General features: G+C 37.9%; 1 protein-coding gene across 7 annotated transcripts in view; it reads right to left on the reverse strand.

The window, feature by feature from the left end:
• Positions 1-18,994, reverse strand: part of ADGRG6 (adhesion G protein-coupled receptor G6) — a 138,072-nt gene that overhangs the window by 70,819 nt on the left and 48,259 nt on the right. For all 7 annotated transcript variants that reach the window (XM_082730853.1, XM_082730857.1, XM_082730851.1 and 4 more), the window contains one exon: positions 1,143-1,484. In XM_082730853.1, the coding sequence (XP_082586979.1) occupies positions 1,143-1,484 (342 nt within the window). The remainder of the gene's footprint in view (positions 1-1,142; positions 1,485-18,994) is intronic.

Consider the following 18,994-nt stretch of genomic DNA (forward strand, 5'->3'; position numbering starts at 1 on the left):
TAATGGGTTTCACCCTCTGTTAATGTAATAGACACCATGAAACATGTACTGACTGAGAAAGAAGGAGCTTTCCTCGAAAATTCTGTTTAATGCTAGCTTTATAGGAATGCTAGTTTGAACATTTTTTAATATATACCAAGAACAGGTCTATGGTAGAAAAAGCATTTTAAAGTAAACATTCTAGTAAAAATCCAGGGTGGAATTTAATAGAATCGTGGATTTTTAGCCTACTTCTTAAACAAAGCATTTGAGAGCTCTGATTACCCAAAGGGATATTTATGTAATAGGAACCCAGTATTCTACATGTATTATTGAAAAGGCTGAAAGGAAATGTGTCCATCAACACTTTATTAGTGGTTATGGCTGGTTTATAGATATATGGCCAATTCCACTTTGCTTCTTTTTTTATTTTCAAATTTCCTGTAATGTTTTACAATTTTTAAAACATTATAATGATGAGGGTCATTTGCATAATGGTGCCTTTCTCCTTCGTTTCTTTCACGCATGACATCTACTTACGAAGCTACCCTTGAAGCTTGAGTTTTCCTTAAGCAAAGAGAGGTTTTAGAGAGACTGAGATTATTCCAATGCTTTAATATGCCAAAATCTGGGAAATATGTTTGAAAGAAATTTTTTTTCCTTTCATTAGTCATTTTTAAGGGGCTTTCCTCAGGCTATGTTGTTTATTAGCTTTAGTTATAAATAGCTCTTTTTTATTTTATATGCTAATTTTTTTATATTTGTCCCCTAGCATAGTTCCTTAAAAGGGCAACATCTTAAAAGCCTAAAATAAAATGATTTCTGAAAAGGAATATTTTAAATGTTCAGTGAAGAGCTGTCAGCATTGCAGCTTTTAATTATTAGCTGTGGAATATCTACAATATCTTCCAAGCAGCCTTTAAATGTTCTGCATATAAACAATATAAACAAATTTGGCTCTACTGTGACCAGATTTTGGATCTGGTAACTGTATATTGCTAATGAGAATGTTCAGTGAATATTAACAGATTCTTGCCCTTAAGTTCTAATCCTAATCATTCACATTCACATAAAAGCACATAACTCTGTCTTCTGGTCCCGGTGTTTACTGTAGAACATGTTAAATGAAAGCAGAAGGTTGGCGCCGCCTGTGGTTTACATACCTCTGATGTAGCTGGCATTGAAACCTTTCTTCTGGATGCTAAAGTCGCTTGAAAAGGACACTTGCATCTCATTCGCACTTGAGTTAAATGATAGGCCTTTGGCAGTTGCTCCACAAAATTTAGTCTGGCTCTCTCCATTTTCAAGGGATAATGAGTCATAAATGCAATTGGGAGCTTCTTCAATGTCGAAATCATTAAACGTTATCTGAATGATATAGCCGGTGGGGGCTCGCAGGGTCCACAAGCAAGCTTGGCTGTTAGGGTAGTCGTTAGGGTAGCATGGAGAAGTAAACGTCCCAGAAGGGCTGGACAGAACAACCCTGCAGTTGGCACATCCCCACGCTGTTGGCCAGACAAGAGAGAGACAGAGAGAAGGGCGGGGATCAGAGGCATACAATAAACCGAGAATACCACACACTGGGCACAATCAAACAAGAAGCATTTTAAAACACCAACAAACAATCATGCAAAATAAAAAAAGAATGAAACCATCTCAAGGAGAAAAAGGAGAAGAAACAGAGAAACAAAAGGTGAAAGAAAAAGAGAAAATTTTAGAGCAATGATTCTTAGACTTGGGGGATCATATACCCTAAGATAATCTAATGAAAGTTACAGTAAATCTCTGTCAAATGCACAGAAGCCACTACAATACTACACTTTGGCATACTGTTTTAGGGAGTTCATGAGGCCCCAGGAGGTAACCCTGGATTTCCCAAAGGTTCACTGGCCCGGGTGAAGAATCTCTACTGTAGAGAGTAACTGCACTGGGGTAAGGGAGTTACAGAACCATAAAGGAAGACAGAAGTCAGTATTAAAACCTTGGACATAAAGGAGCATCCATACATAGGAAATAAATATTTAAAGAGAAATCGACTAATACAAAATAAACAAGCAAATAAGTTATCTTCTGGCAGACTGTACTTTTTTCTAAAATTCAAAAAATTAGCATCACCTTGCATGTGTGGAACATTTATAGGTTTTAAAATGCTTTCACTTATCTCCTGTGCTCATTACAGTTGTTAAGTCTATACATGTGTGATGATCTCATTCTTTCATTCATGCAATGAAGATTTATTGAGTGCCTGTTACATGCCAAGCACTATTCTAAACAGTATATATTAATCAGCAAGAAAGACAAAGTCTATGTCTGAATGATTCTTACACATCAGTTCTGGGCCCAAAGATAAACAAATAATATAATGACAGATGGTAGTAAGAGGAAGGAAGAGAAGTAAAGCAATCTATCCTTTCTCAAATATTAGTCATCCAGGACCTGGTCACCAGTGGAACCAGACACCGAGGTCTACTGTCTTTCTGTCTGGTAGTTCTTTGGTAATTAATATTCATGTTCTTTTAAATATTTCTGTAAGTCTAGGCAGTAAATTCATTTATTCAATATCCTGGATAAATAAGCTGCCATAAAACTTACACATACACTTTAAAACAAGAAAACACTTTAACCATGTTAATGAAAATCACTCAAAATTTGTGTTCCTCCCCCTTTTACTGGGTTGAGTAAAATAAAATATTTTTTCTTAAACGTGATAGTTACTACAAATACAGTTGATAATATGCAAGGACTTATCAGATATGTTAACACCACTCAGGTTAGGTTTTTCTTTTTTCTTTCCCTAATGGCCACGTTGGGTTATCCTCAACAACACTGCTCCCCATCAATTCTTTCTAACTTGCCCTCCCTCTGCTCCTCCTCCCTATGTCTTCAATGTCTTATATGGGGATGAAGACAGAGAGAGGAAAACAAATTATGATCACCAAGTATTAGCCAAACGCCTTCTCTCATGCACCTCTGGAACACCACGTTCCTCTCTGTATCTCTAACCAGAGCAGTTGTGATCCTTCCACTTGTGACATTATTCACTTATTGTTTGTTTTTCCCACTCTTCTCTGAGCCCAGAAAACAGAGTAGGTACTATTCTACTTACCTTCTTACTCCTCAGGACCTCACTGCATCCCTGGTACACAGAAGACTTTCGGTAAAATTTGTGAAATTTGTGAATAAATCCATGAATAGTTTAGATCATGTCTCAATTAAAGAAGGACTAAATATAGCATATGAAACTAAGCCAAACAAAGTCCAAATCAGAAAAAAGACAGTACATGAGCTCTGTAATGTCCGTTTGGATGAAGCTTTGGGCTCTTTCTTCCAATAGTTTCACTCATAGTATAAGATTGAGAACACTGGGCCTCTCTCACCCTTTAGCTTCCTGTTAATATACTGTGGGCCCAAAAGAGGGAAGTAATCCTACTAAATTAACAATAATGAACCCAGTAAAGGGCACTAAAGATTTAAAAAAAAAAGGGGGGGAAAGGGAAATAAGATACAATCTCTGTGTCATCTAAACATCCGTGATGTATCATCATTTTTGCAAAATGAAATACCATCCCCTATGTTGAACACCCAAGTAATGTTCATGACTTGCTTTATACCAGTGTATATACTTTTTTACCAAATTCTTCTCTAAGAGCTGAATGAAAACTACAGGAACCTTCGACCTGACTGAGCACATGGAGTCTGTAATCTTGAACAAATTAATCTCTCTGTGCCTGAGTTTCACAACATTCATTTCACACTGATGGCAATGGAAGCACCCACCTCCCATGGTTATTGAGAGGATGAGATAGGTTAATATTCAAAAGTCCTAGGAGCCACACCATAGAAGTGCACCAAGTGTCCTGGGAGCACCACACCCATGTTGGCTATGGTTAACCATCCCTGTAACACAAAATCCATGCATCGATAACTTCAGAGATAAAAACAGCATCCCACTTTAATAGAATCTCTTTTTCTTTTTGGCACTCATTGGGATGAAAAAGTGAAAGAGAAAAACGCAATAATATTCATTTAAAAGCCATTTAAAGCATTCTACAATTCTCATCTAAAGTCACTAGACAGTAGTTAGAGAGTGCTCTGAAACCCCAATGATCTTAGTTGGATGAAAAAATCAGTTAAACCAGGCACAGTATCATTATGCCCATCATATTTGTAGATAACTTCACAGTAAAGGACTTCATATATATTATCTCATTTGACATCAAGAACAACCCTGGGAATTAGTACCACCTCCATCTTCAGATGGAACTAATAAGGCTAACAGATTATATAATTTGCTCAAAGTTAACATCTAATTGGCAAGAGGACCAAGACTCAAACCAGTGGTTCTAAATAGAAGTCTAGTGTTTTTCTAGGGGAAAAGTTTCCACAATATGGTGATTTGAATTTGACCATTTAGAGCAATCAACTGTCACTCTTAATCAATTCCTATACAATGAACTGGTTCATTAGAACTTAATTCGTCCCCCCCCCCCCTTAAAGGCACAGCTACTTAAAAAGATAGCTACTGTGGGAGGCACTGAATGCGGTCTCGGTAAATCCAGAGTTAACATATTTTCTAAGATACTCAACTCAAAACATCTGGCCCAAATGGTTTCCAAAAGCCAAAGTCGTGTAACATATTCACACCTATAAATTTATAAAAGCGAAGTTTTTTGGTAATCTAAACAACAAACCAAATTCCACCCTCAGCCCCTGCCTATGCTTATAAATGTTTAGTAATAACTTACTCATGCTTATGTCACAAAACTTTATTCTTCAAAGAAACTCAAATCTAAGACTGAAAACCTCTCAGTCATGCAAAAGCCTATTGCGATTTATAAGCAACATTTAGACCCAGATTTCATAATCATGACCTTCTGCGTTTTTTGTCATCGTCGTTTGATCTCAGAGATTGGGACTCTCATCCTATCCTTGCCTCAAATCCTTCCTCCGAAACAAATAGTATGTTCTTTACAATTTAAAGCTGGAGTATCAGGTTCCAAAAGATAAATCAAAAGGAATCAATTTTAGCTGCTTTCAACACAGATCTATAGATGGAATAACTTTTTCCTCCACTGTATTAAATGAGGAGCAGAAAGAATGCATTTAAATGAAATCTTGTTTTTTATTTGAATGCTATCTCAAACTGCTGCTGATGAGTCTGTTGGAAAACCTCGCCGGTGAAAATCAGCTCAGAAAATTTTGGTTTAAAATATTTAGTAGCCTCAGAGGGTTCTGCAGATTAAGTGGAAAGGTCAACAACTGAGAATTCCAGGATCTGTTCTAATGCCTCAATCATCACAAAGCCAAAAGGAGTCACACAGGATTTCTCCAGACTGAGTACAATGGTGCCAATCATAACATCACTGAGCTGTCAAATAGCTGACTGATAATAGACAGAACTATATATAATATATAGCCATCAAAGTAAGTGTTTAAATTTAAGTGATTTCAGGCCTCGATGCATATTTTTTCAGGATGGCAAGGAATTTGAAGGCAGTCTGGCTGTGACATCTGCGTTTCTGTTAATGTGACAGACTTGGCAAGCATTCCCACCTTCCCTTACCCCTCCTCTTCAAGCTCTGCACTCAGAGATAGTATTTCCATGGAGGGGAGGATCCCTTCTAAACCAGGGTTACACTGGTCATTCCAGTCTCCTGCTGGAGTTTCCAGCACCCAAGCAAGGATATCAATATGCTCCCCGACTCCTCCTCAAACACTGGTTTCCCCAGAGTTAGCTAGAAAATTGTCTGATTTCCCACTGTGATGTTTCAGCCTCAAAATATTCTTTGGAGGCACCACGGATATGAAGCCAGCACCATGACTTGCATATTAGTTTAAAAGGGTAGCATTTTACCTGAATCAGTTCAATTAAGTTTGATATAGCTAGAAAATTAACGAGAATTTGAAGTTTCCTTGATGAAGCACCATAAAGCCCAACAATTTTTTTAAATCCCCAAAGCGATTCACATGCACCATACCTTCAGATACAGTTTTATCTTCTGTAATATTATTAATGTTTAAACTTTAAGTTTTGCCTTTCCATAATCACTGGAGCATAAGAACATTCCATATGTAACTGTGAAAGATAACGCTTTCTGGATCCAAACATGTGAACTGCTGGAAATCCTTCCAGACTCACTTTATTATGTAGTTACATTTCCCTTGCAAGGGGATTAAACAGACAAGCATGTCTGCATGCATATGCACACACACCCACACACATTTTCACGGGAAACTCCCCTCTCTTGACCAGTGGTTGAATCCTTCTCCAGATGTTAACAAACAAACAAACAAACAAACAAAACAATCTAAAGGCAATGTATAACTTTAAACAAACTAAAGCTGCAGGGCCCATCACTTAACCTACCTCTGGTTAACACGTTCAAGTCTCTTATCCCGGACCTCCATATTCCTACACTGCACGCCCCCCACCCCCCCGCCAACTCTGTATTAATCCAGCCATGGACCTTTTGCTCTCTAGTACATAGGCTTCCAGAAGAGAATCCACAAAACTGTGTGGATTTATACTGAAGAGGTTTCCAAATTTATCTCACTCACTCTCTTCAACATTCGATGTCTCTGAACATTCCCTGATTCTTGAGTCTCTCCACTCATAGCTCCTACCTTCTCCTGATTCTCCTCCTGCTCTTCTCCTAGTCCTCTCTGAGCTTGCCCCTGCTCTAACTGCCCTCACAATTTTTGCTATTTTAAGTGTGATCCTCAGACCCACAATTTCAGCATCACTTCATGCTTGTTAGACATACAGAATAAACCAGACCTACTGAACAAAACTTGTATTTAAAAATATGTATACATATCTTTTAAATTTTTTTTAAAGATTTTTATTTATGAGAGAAAGAGAGAGAGAGAGAGAGAATACGGTCCAAGGGAGAAGAAGACTACCCACTAAGCAGGGAGTCCAAACCAGGTCTCAATCCAGAGACTCTGAGATCATGACCTGATCATGATCAGATGCTTAACCCACTAAGCCACCCAGGTGGCTGCAAAACCTGTATTTTAAGATTTCTGGGGCACCTGGGTGGCTCAGTGGGTTAAGCCGCTGCCTTCGGCTCAGGTCATGATCTCAGGGTCCTGGGATTGAGTCCCCATCGGGCTCTCTGCTCAGCGAGGAGCCTGCTTCCCTCTCTTTCTCTCTCTCTCTGCCTGCCTTTCTGTCTCCTTGTGATCTCTCTCTGCCAAATAAATAAATAAAATACTAAAAAAAAAGAAGATTATCTGGTGATTCATAAGTACATTAAAATCTGAGAAATGCTCCTTTAAATAACAACATTCTATGGAAGCTATTCACAATCAGCACATACACCTTCTTCCAGAGCGATCTGCCCCTCCCACAACTCATTGTGTCATATTGATACTATCACCACAAGGAAGGACCCCTAACCTGAAGGGAACTAAATCATGGGCTTGGCTACTCAGATTCTCTGAGAATGTGAAGTTAGGGACACAGATAGTTTATTCGGAGAATGATAAAAAATGGCATACCAACGTTCTATGAATTCAAGGATAGCAGCATAGCTTGCCTTCTTGCAATGGAAGGGCACTGATAAGCAGAGAAAAAAGAAAGCAAATGTAGAGAACACATAGATAAGAGAAAACCAGACTTTTGAGAAACAGAGAGACTAATTTTACACATTCCGTGTCCAGACGTCAATGAGAGGAGCTGTTCTTTGTGGCTCATCCTTGAATTCTATGATAAGAACTCTTATACCTGCCATCTCATTTCTCTTGATCCACCTTCAGTAGATTTCTGTTCCTTACTACCAAGAGTGCCTCGAGGCAATACTTTATGGGGCTCTCCTCTCCCTTCAGCTTTTCTGTCTCTACACTCAGTCTTTCTGGATGATCTCATCCAAACACAGGCCTTCATTATGTCCAAATGCTGATGACATGCATGTCCTACGCGTACCACACCCACACTCTCGAATGTCTACTCAATAGCTCCACGTGGATATCCCATAGATCCCTCAATTCAAATACCATTCCTCAAGTGATTTGTTTTTATCCATTTTACAATTGTTAGTAGTATGAGAAACATCCAAACTAGAACTCTGAATCTTCCCGTCTTCCTTCACCTATACCTTTTCAAAAATATTTTATCAAGAGCTGGGTAATTATCTTATTCACAGTTATTCAATTTATCCCTTATCTCATTCCCATGCTACTCAGGTAAAGGTTCACATCTTTTCTCTCTTGGACAAAAAGCTCACTAGCTAGTCTCCTTGTCTTATCACCTCCAACTCATCTTTCATGTCACTACAAGAAAGATCTATGAAAATATAAATGCAAGGATAAAAATGTGTTTTCTCTAACTCAAAATCTTCTCTAGAGTCCAAAAGGACAAGCTTCTTTGAATGACACATACAGCACCCATATTGTCCTGTTCACGCTGTCTTATCATCTCTTACCATCTCCCCATTTCCAGTCACTCAGTAAATACTTCTTAAGCATCTCTGTGCCTGGCATTGGGAATATTAAGCATACTGTGGACAGGATGCAATCCCTACATCTGGATTATTTCAAATACAAACAAGTAAGTAGACAGCAATAAAGCACAATGTGAAAATTGATCTAATAGAACAAGTGGACGAGTGCAATCACCTGGATTTAGAACTTGTGGAAACAGCGCCATTTCTAACAAATGAGAAAGAAACTAAGAACTAAATATGCAGCACAGAAGTGGGCCATATAAAGAAAAATGTTCCGGCCAGTAGGTCAGCAAGTGCAAAGGGTAGGAGATGAAAGAGAACAAGACTGTTCAGATAACCTAAGAGTTTCATTTTGTGGAAACATAGTATCCAAAGTGAGGCAAAACAAGAGATAAAGATGACAAAGTAGGCTGAAATGAGATTCTGCAGAATTCTGCAAGCCATCCTAAAGAAAATGAAAATAATAGTAAGAACAGTAGGGAAAATAAGAGGTTTTAATTAAGGGAAATCAAATTAATCAGATTTGTGTTTAGCACAGATTTTTTTTTTTAAACCTTACCCTTCTATATATAAACAACACAAAACTACCAGCAAACAAATTCCCTTGTATGAATCCCCGCAGCCTCGCTCAAAAGACTTGACAGGAAACAAGAAGAAAGAGACAGCAAACTACCCTGGTGGCTCATTTGTGGAGAGAGAATAGTGGTCAAAAGCAGAGGAAGATTAATTTTGCAAGGACTCCCCAAAGCACAGCTTAACTGTTGATGGGTAAGATCTGAAACCTACAGTGTTCATCGAAGATCTGTCTTACTGTGATCTTACACGTTTTATTACCCCTGACGAAAAACTGAGGGAACTATAAAAAAACAAACACCCACCTAATGTTCATTTCGCTTGAGAATGTCACAGAAAACTTCTGCATATGGATTATCTAGGCAGCATTACAGGGTAAAACTGGTTTACGTTGGCATCAGCCAGAAAAATATTGCTAAATATTACCAATACAAATGGAAGAATGTCTTAGCCTAATTAAAGCTAATTATAGTTCTTTTTTTTTTTTTCTTTTAGATTTTTTATTTATTTATTTGACAGACAGAGATCACAGAGAAGCAGGCAGAGAGAGAGGAGGAAGCAGGCTCCCTGCTGAGCAGAGAGCCCGATGCGGGGCTCGATCCCAGGACCCTGGGATCATGAACTGAGCCGAAGGCAGAGGCTTTAACCCACTGAGCCACCCAGGCGCCCCGCTAATTATAGTTCTAATACCCATGAAGGCAATGATATCATTATTGGAAGTTACTTACTTCTTGAGCACATGAATGCAACTAATGAGAGGTCCATACAATATACTAGGACTGCACTTGGCTGCTAGAAAGATGCTCAAATAATGTTAGTTTTTAGTGTTGTCATGACTGTGGTTGCTGCTTCATAGCAGAGCATGTGAGCGATATTTCAGATTCTGTTAGTTCATTCATTCGTTCGTTCATTCCTTTTACTGGGCCCCTACTTCCACTCATTTCCAGATTTCTCTTCCATGTCTTTACACAGGGTTAACAGAGGGTGGGCAGAATTGGAGGTTGGAGTCAAAGATCATTGCTTACAATTCATGGCATGTTATCTGGTGCAGATGAAGAACCTGAAATTAATTGCTAGAACGGGTTTTGGTTTAACAATCCTGCCCTCCCAATAAGTTGGGAGAATATATCTGGAAGAAGATGGCAGTGGCAGGGCAAGTGTGCCCTGTAGCTCAAATTTTCCAAAAGAGCCTATAATTTGAGGACATTAAAAACAACAATAACAACAACAAAAAAAAACCAACTTAGGTTTGTTCACATAAATGGCAGTGGTTTAATTTGTGAAGGGCTTGGAGCAAAGTAAATGACAGATGCAACTAGCATAATTTTGCCCCTTTATGGAATACTTTTTGTGTAAACATTTTGGAAATAAGAAAGGGCTGATGTAAAATTTCCATAATATAGATTTTTAAAATTAAAATGTTTTTTAGTAAAAGTTTCCATTTAATACATAAACGGGTTGTTTAAATATGCTGTCTAACTGCCTTAAATTAATCCATTGCTGGAATTAATTACTTTTCAAAATATTTACATAATGTCAACTTTGCACACAGATCTCAAGAATAATATATTTGAGGACTGTATGAGAGGGAAGGAAAAAGAGAAACAGATTCTCTTAAGTTTGTTCCGCACACTCTGAAATTAAACTTTATAAAGTTCTATTTCCAACTTTTTCCTAGCTAAATCACAAGAGCTGATTAAAAATATTTTATTATTTTTGAAAAAGAAACACTGTGGCAAGGACAATATACTCTTGATGCTGAGTTAGAAGCTCTCTCAAAATCCTTTCCAGATGTAAAATCATATTTTTCGAGGTAATTTTTTTTTATGAGAGAGAGAGAGAGAATGAGGGGGAGGGGCAAAGGGAGAAGGAAAACAGAGCCCAACGTGGTTCTTGATTTCATGACCCTGAGATCATGACCTGAGCTGAAATCAAGAGTCAGATTCTTAACTGACTGAGCAACCCAGGTGCCCGCAAAGTATTTTCTTTAAAATTTCAGTATAAGCCATTTAAACTCATATATATATAAACGAGAATAATTTTAACAACCCGATAACAACTAGCCGTTTGGTGAGTGATTACTTTGTGCCAGATGAGAGAAGACTATATTGAGATAATGTTTACCTCTTGAGATAATATTTATATGAATATTTGGTCATATTATGAGTGGATCACAGTGTGTTCTGGTCTTGGCTCTTCCATTAACCAACCATGGGACTCTGAGCTAGTCACTAGCCATTGAGGCCTCGGTTGCCACATCTGTAAGAATTGTCTCTTCCAGCTCTGAAACCCCAATATGGATGATAGATTCAAATTTTCACACACCGTAGAGCTTCAGTTGTTCCCTTTAGTAGGAGAAAGCTTCTGGGAGAGTCATGAGGATATCTGATACTTCCCTAAGGAAAAGAAGGCACTGATCATTCATGGAACTATGAGGAAATGGCGTCTTCTTGAGTATCCAGGAGTCCCAACCTGAATGTTTGTGTTCATTTGTCCACATTGAGCCAGATGTCAGCCAATACAGGTTGAATAAAAGTAGAGCTAATGGTCAGCAAACATCCTGGCTTCTGGGACATATTCCGACTGCTCAAGAAAATTTCCACATCTTGCTAACAGTGGTTATTATGCTATTTTGAATATTGCTGGCTTAGAATTATAGAGCAGCTTGACAGACTGTAAAGATTTAGAGTGTGGTTACATCAGGGGAAAAAATCACCTACTCACTACCTAATATAGCTGCTTTAGTGTGTTCTTGATGTCTCCCAGCTTACTCTACAAAGGAAAAAATAGTTTATTACTTTTATAAAGTTAATACACCTATTGAGAAGTAAGGTTGAATTTTGGTTTGCCACACTATTGCCAAAATGTTTATCTAAAGTTCAAACTGCCCTGGGTTGGGAATGAGGTAATGTAGATGCAAACTTCACAGGGCTTCTGGAAGGTTATGCCCATCCAGGCAACTCCACTGACTTCACATTTAAACTGCTTCACCTCTGTCTCAGGGGTCGCCCACATTAATCACAAAATCTGCAGCAAAAACACGCCTGGGAAAGTTCATGAAGGTCACCAAACTTTATAATTATAAATTTGCAGGGTAGTAGAAAAATCAACTTGCTTACTCTGTTCTGGCCACTTGTATTTTTAAACTCCAGAAAAATGGGAGAGTGACTTGTCATAGGTGGGTGAGTAAGGTCACACCTGCAGACAAGCCAGACAGAAGGCCACACCACCACAAGTGGGCGGGCTGGGTGGTCTGCAGAGCAAACAGTGCAGCATGTTTCCAGCTGGAGGCACAGACCTAGGAACAGAAGCTTGCTGGTGTCCTAGAGATTTGAACTGGGGCAAACTGGGCAGCCGTTGGAAAGGGGAGGTGAGCTCAAGCTGCAAACATCTGTTTCAGCTACCATTTGAGGGGCTTAATGATCACTTGAAATACCCATCAGATTTCTTCTATACTCTTGACCGTAAATTGTTCCTATTTAGCTGTGCAGCATTGAGAAAAGGGGAAATATTATTTTAACATGCAGATTCCTGTCATGATCCTCCGTAGAACGCCATGCGGGGGAGTTTCGGAGGGCATTCTCGAAGGAAATGGCTTTGGAATAACAACAGGTATAGCTCTATTCTGGTTCAATACAAGTTAATAACACACAGTTTAGTTGTGCCACTCCAAAGTAACACTGATGAAGAAGCAGGCCGAGCCCCAGGGATTATCACGATGACACAAGGAAGTTCCTTTTACAGAAAAACTGGAAGGAAAATTTCAAACAATGGCCATTTGGGATTCCAATATAAATATAAAGCTTTGGATAAATATATATAATTTTTCTAGGGACAGGAATATTATAGGACTGTAAGTCCTCTTGGCATCAAATCTCAACCCCCAAAAGATGAGAAACTTTAGGGATGGGGATTCTTTAATAATGCATTAAAGTAAATAGGAGATGTTTGGATAACATATCTTTCTGAAATTTATTTCCTAAAATAATTTGAATTGAATTTCTACTTAGGAAAATCAAAATAATTTTCTCCTTCTTCAATATACTCAGCTGACTTCCAGTTTTTATGATGCACATGACATAAGGCTTTGTGAAAGACCACCCAGCCAGTGTGATTCTCTTCTATGGGGAAGGACTGAGCCTCACAATGCAAAATGGGCCAAAGAACAAAGTTAACCAAACGTTTAAGGAAAATTAATTTTTGCTTGTAAAGTGATGTCAAAAGTTTACATATATGTGATTTTTCCTGAAATGAATCATTTTTTAAATTACTGCAAAATTTTTTTTGTCTAATATATCATTTTTATGCATGTTATTTTATGGTACTTTATACATTTTCTATAAAACTAAGTCACGATTCAAAAGCAGACAATGCAGATGAAGTTCCTTGGTCATTCTCTCTGTCTCCCAACAAACAGAGTCAGGAGGAAATATACATATCCCACTGATCTTAAGGAGCAGGCCAAAGCTCTTGGCTACAACATGAGAGAGAATGTTCTGAGTGACTGTGCCTAAGACAACGGACAGCTGACAAATGGAGGATCATATCTGGTCATCAACAACTCAGACACAGCAAAGCCCTTTCCAAAGAAGACTATGAGAAAAGCAGAATGTTAAAGGACAGCCTGTCTTGTCATTTGTTTACTAGATTTAAACATTTGCTCCCTGGAGAGCTGAACATTAAACACCTAGGGTTCACAGAAGTTCTTCTGGACACCAATCTAAGTTTCTAGTTGAACTGGCTTTGAAGTTGCTCCTATGCCAACATCTTTACAGCTGTTCTCAGTATGTAAACCCTCCATATACTTGACTAGAAATAGCACACTGACTGGCTGGAACTTTCTGCACAGTGTTTCAGTGAAAGACACTACTGTCCTCTAAAGCACATTATTCAACAATTCGTTTTGGGCTGCTGAAGCAGAAGACAAAGGCAGCACTATATCCTGTGTAATTCAATCAATTTGCTTCATGATGTCATTTTTAGGTACAGCCTTTCAATTCACAGTTTAATTTTTTTTAAATGGCTTCCAGTGATGTAGAAGCCATGTAAAAAGATGTACATCTACCCCTGGGGGTACACTCCTTTCAGAAATATAAGGCTTTGGTGAAAAAAATATCCTAAGTTGAAGTAACTTTTCTATTAAAACCATTAATAAAGGCAAATGTTAATGTTCATGAAATGTGAATAATAAAAACAACATCAAATTGTAGTTCCCTTTGTGTATCATTCAAGTAATATTAATGAGCTTATCCTTTCACTGTCTTTAGTGGATGGGGGGAAAAAAAAACAGAAAAAGAAAAGATAATGTCAGTGCTCATTGATGTGACCCAGGATTGTAGGGGAAGACTGGGAGGGAACATGTTACACTAAGAATATCTGATATAAGATGTGATTAAATCATTGCAAGACAAGTGCTATCTTGTTAGATGTAATTGGAAATGCATAAGGGCAGATGAAACTATCACATTTTCCTGTCAACCTATGTTGGTAATTGGTAGTAAGAAACATAAAAAAGTAAAGTAAGATACATTTTAGACATGGCTTGGGCGGGAGCCTTTTGCTGTCTGCTTCCTCTTTGATTCTCTGGGTTGTATCCAATAAAAATGGAAGTAGAGAGAAAAAAAATAAATGGGTATCTCTAAGATGACCCACTTATCTTGAGTTCATACTGTGACATTGTGTAATGCCAATACATGAAGTTACAGACTTCCTTCAAACCACATAGAGAAAGGACTGTTTTTTTTTGTTTTTTTTGTTTTTTTTTTTGGTGAGCTTTTGTTGTTATTGTTTTGTTTTGTATTTTCGGGTTTTTTGTTGTTGGACTGGGGAGATCTGAAAATCTTGTTGCATGTCCTCTGAAACTTCAGACTATTTTCCTTGGCATCCTTCACCTAATTTTATTTGCTTGTTTTCCTTGTCAAATATTTTTTTTCTGAATTAAATACCAAAAATTCATAAGATGAGTCAAGCTAATAAATAAATAAATAAATAAATAAATAAATAATAAAAAAGGGAAAAGTTCTATGTGTGTATCCATAATGCCTTCTGAATGCATACATGATATATATGTAGACAATTTCTATGTGGTCAGGCTGCCCGCCTACCCGGTTCACTTCTAAATCTCCAATGCCCAAAGGCACATGGCAAGGATTCACCACTCAAACACCCCAAAAGTGAGAAAAAAGGATATGGAAATACATACCCTACACATGCATCCTTCAAAATATATACAGCATTAACATAAATATATTCACATGTTTTTAAATATATATGTTACGAGATAATTTTTTCTTGCAATAATCATGAGTTTTACATGGCAAAAGAGCATTAAGTCATTTGTTCCTAACTGCTTATGGTAGAAGTTAAACTGAATTCTATTCTAGGCTGATTACATTTGATTTCATATAATATGCTTGCTTCTCTCTAGTTGACTTATATATATTATGTATAAGGCACACATTATAAGCACTAAAGAGGAAAATTATTTCCTTCAGGAATAACAAGAAGCTACAGCAGAAATGTCATAAACTTGTTGATCTAGAAGAGGCCTGCTTTACCGAATGCCAGTTGACTTTATTTGTTTCATCTTGAACCACTTGGATCTCTACCGTCAAAACAGTTAGTAGGATACTACTGCTTCTAGTTCACCCACCCCATGCCCTTCATTTTTCAGATGTGGAAGCTAAAGCCCAGAGATACCAACAGACTTGCCAAGGAGAACACCATGAATTAAAATCAAAATAAGAATCATTTCTGCTTCCCAGCTCCACTAAATGTAAATATTCTCTAATATGTGTGTGTCTCTACTAAATTTAAACATAGTAAATAAATTTAGAATGCCAAAATATCTGAAGTCATGTTCAATCGTCTTTCCATATGTAAATTAAATTCTTATAACAGTCTTGCAAATTACCATGTTGTTATGATTTTATTAATGAGAAAAATGATTTCTCTGTATCATTTTAATGTATCACTTTACTTCTATAATCTAGCCCATATACTTCTGAAAGCCAGGGAGCACATCTAACTTGGTTTAGCCAACATCACATGCTAAGCCTATTTTGTGTGGTGGCAGTATGGGTGGTCACAGTATTAGTATTAATTAATTTAATCCACACTTTCTCCAGAACCAAAGGAGTTCAAGGAATCTTAGAGTTTAGATAACCTACTCCAACCATATTTCTTACCATAAGAGGCAGCAAAAAGAACATAAGCTTTGGAGTCAGGGAGACTAGGCATTTGTATGTGATCTTGAGCAAGTTATTTAACCTCTAGACCCCTTTTTTTTCTTAGAAAAGGAAAGAAGTCACCTTCTTTGTGTGTGTGTGTGTGTGTGTGTGTGTGTCTACTGAATGGATGAGTGAAATCTTCCATAAAGGACCTCATGCATGGCTGATATGACATGGCTGTTTGATCACTCATGGTGTAATGAGTGCAGATGTCCCTTCAGATCCCTCTTCTCTCAGATGCTAGGACTGTCAGCTACTGACAGTTCACAGTTGAGTATTCCTCAAGACTGCCATCAGCTGAAGAGAGACACCTCACCCAAGGTCCCACCACTTTCCTGGTGTAGTCCCCAACCAATGACAGATCAAAGATAGAATACAAGTCCCAGCCCCCCAGATCCAGAGCTTCCTGTAGTATCTGCTGAGGCTACTGTGGCCATCGAAGACCAGCTTCTCCCTCGGTCTTGCTCTTCCCTCCCTGCCTCACAGGAGTTGGTTGAAGGATACTCGTTGATGAATCTCCATCTCAGAGTTTGAGCCACAAGAACTAAACCTATATCATCTGATCATTTCATTGTCTTGTGCCTAAATGAAATGGTAGACATTGAGGATGCTCAAAAAAGAAATCTCTATCCAAACTGTAAAGATGTGATAAATACTAAAGTGATAACTCAACGGTATTAAGTCTGGCTCCAGTTACTACCTAGGTATGCTGTGCTGCTTATTTAACATCCAGGTTTAATGGTTTAAAATGTGATGAACTGGGGCACCTGGATGGCTCAGTGAGTTAAAGCCTCTGCCTTCGGCTCAGGTCATGATCCCAGGGTCCTGGGATCGAGTCCCGCATGGGGCTTTCTGCTCCTCGGGGAGCCTGCTTCCTCCTCTCTCTCTGCCTGCCTCTCTGCCTACTTGTGATCTCTGTCTGTCAAGTAAACAAATAAAATATTTTTTTAAAAATAAAATAAAACATGATGGACTATAACTTTGACATAAAGCTTAGGTTCCCTCCTTTTAGTTCTCCCTTGAGGCCCTAGTATTTTGGCCAGGCCAAGAAAAACACGACCTCTATTGAAAAAAAAAAAAAAAAATCAAAACATACATTTTCATCAAACCCTAATCCATTCACAAGCCTGAGATGATGAATTTAAACTTTGTGATGTTTTTCTTAACAGTTTTGGAATGCACAACTTTCCAGATTAGCCAAGTAGAAATGCATTAAATAACTTATTATGGAACACTAATGCAAGTATATTATTGGAAAGTAAAATTTCCTATATTACCACTAAGACTAGAAGTAAGTTTTAGGAAACTAGTCCTTCTAAATATCCCAAAAGAAAACTCCATGGCTATGTATATATTCACTCATGACTCATGAACTTTTTGAGGCCCAGAGAGGAGGCTACTTAAGATCACTTTTGTGCACAGTGAAGATGCTTTCACGTGATGTCAGGAATGAACAGTAGAAGGACAGTTTTAAATAACATAGGGAATTAGAAAATGACATTTTCCGAATATCCTAGTTTTACCAATCCAAAGATACATATTGTTCCCACCAGGAAAATGACCTATCTCATGCCTGTATCTAAATTTGTCTCACCCATTTGATCTTTTAGCATTCGATACAGAGTCTGATTATAAGAAGGTTCACTTGTTCAAAGTTGGATTTTTATATTCCCTTTGATGTATTCTCTAGAGGGCTTCACAAACACCATTTTAAAAATATACTGTACTAGAACATAAACCTATCGCTCATGTTTGTTTTTCATTGAATTTCTGGTAAGCGGGCGGTGTGATGATTCTCAAAACCTTAATTCCACCACTCCATTCCCGTGTAGCTAATGGGTTCAGAAAAATCCAACCACGAAAACATAATCACAGTAGTTCTCTGTAAAGAGGTACCTGAAACCTCATTGATCACGACACTTAAAATGTTCCCTGTGAAGGTCAAATTCAAAACATATTTATGAAAAATAAACCTTTATGTTTAGATTTTAAATCTGTTGGCCAGAAAAAACAGGGTAGTTTGGTCCAAAATATAAAAAAACTAACCCAGGAATCCAAGAGAACATTCAGCAACTTTATTCAAACAAAAACTCTTATTAGTACTTGGGTGCTATGATGAAGAGTTCCCCCAAGAATTTAGAAATCAGATTGTTCTTTAAAGTGTTCAGTTTTAACTCTTTTGTATTGATAGTGACATAATCATCTTAGAAAGAGTCTTCCTGAGGAAGACTTGAACTCAATGGTAGCACCTATCTAAATACTGTATGGGGCCAGCAAGAAAATCCTAGCAAATGGCCCAGTGACCTCCTGCCACTAATAAGATCAAACCTCTCAGGAGACGGAGACACAGGCTCACTGGATTGATAAGGTCAAAAATGGTATTCATCAAAACCTTCTAATTCATGCTAAGACCACTGTCTGGTTTTCTGCATAGGTGGACCAACAATTCTTCTGGTTCCTCTGATATTACTCATTACATACCAACAAATTAGCTCTTTACAAGTTGGTTTCTCAAGTACTAATATTCCCATAAAAGCAACACAAACAGGGGCATTATCAAAAATATTTAACAACCCATAACAATTAGGACTTGGGCCCTAACCAATCAGAGTAGAGGCAGACCATGAAAAACAGCTGAATAACAGTTCTGACTGTGACTTCTGCACTTAACTTTTTACTTGTAAGTAAACTTCCAGTTACTTGTTTAACATTTTTCTCCTCTCTTACACAGTGAGGTTCCTGGGCACAGGGACTGTCTCATTTGCC

This window comes from Mustela nivalis, assembly GCF_964662115.1.
Source record: "Mustela nivalis genome assembly, chromosome: 5".
Lineage (NCBI taxonomy): Eukaryota > Metazoa > Chordata > Mammalia > Carnivora > Mustelidae > Mustela > Mustela nivalis.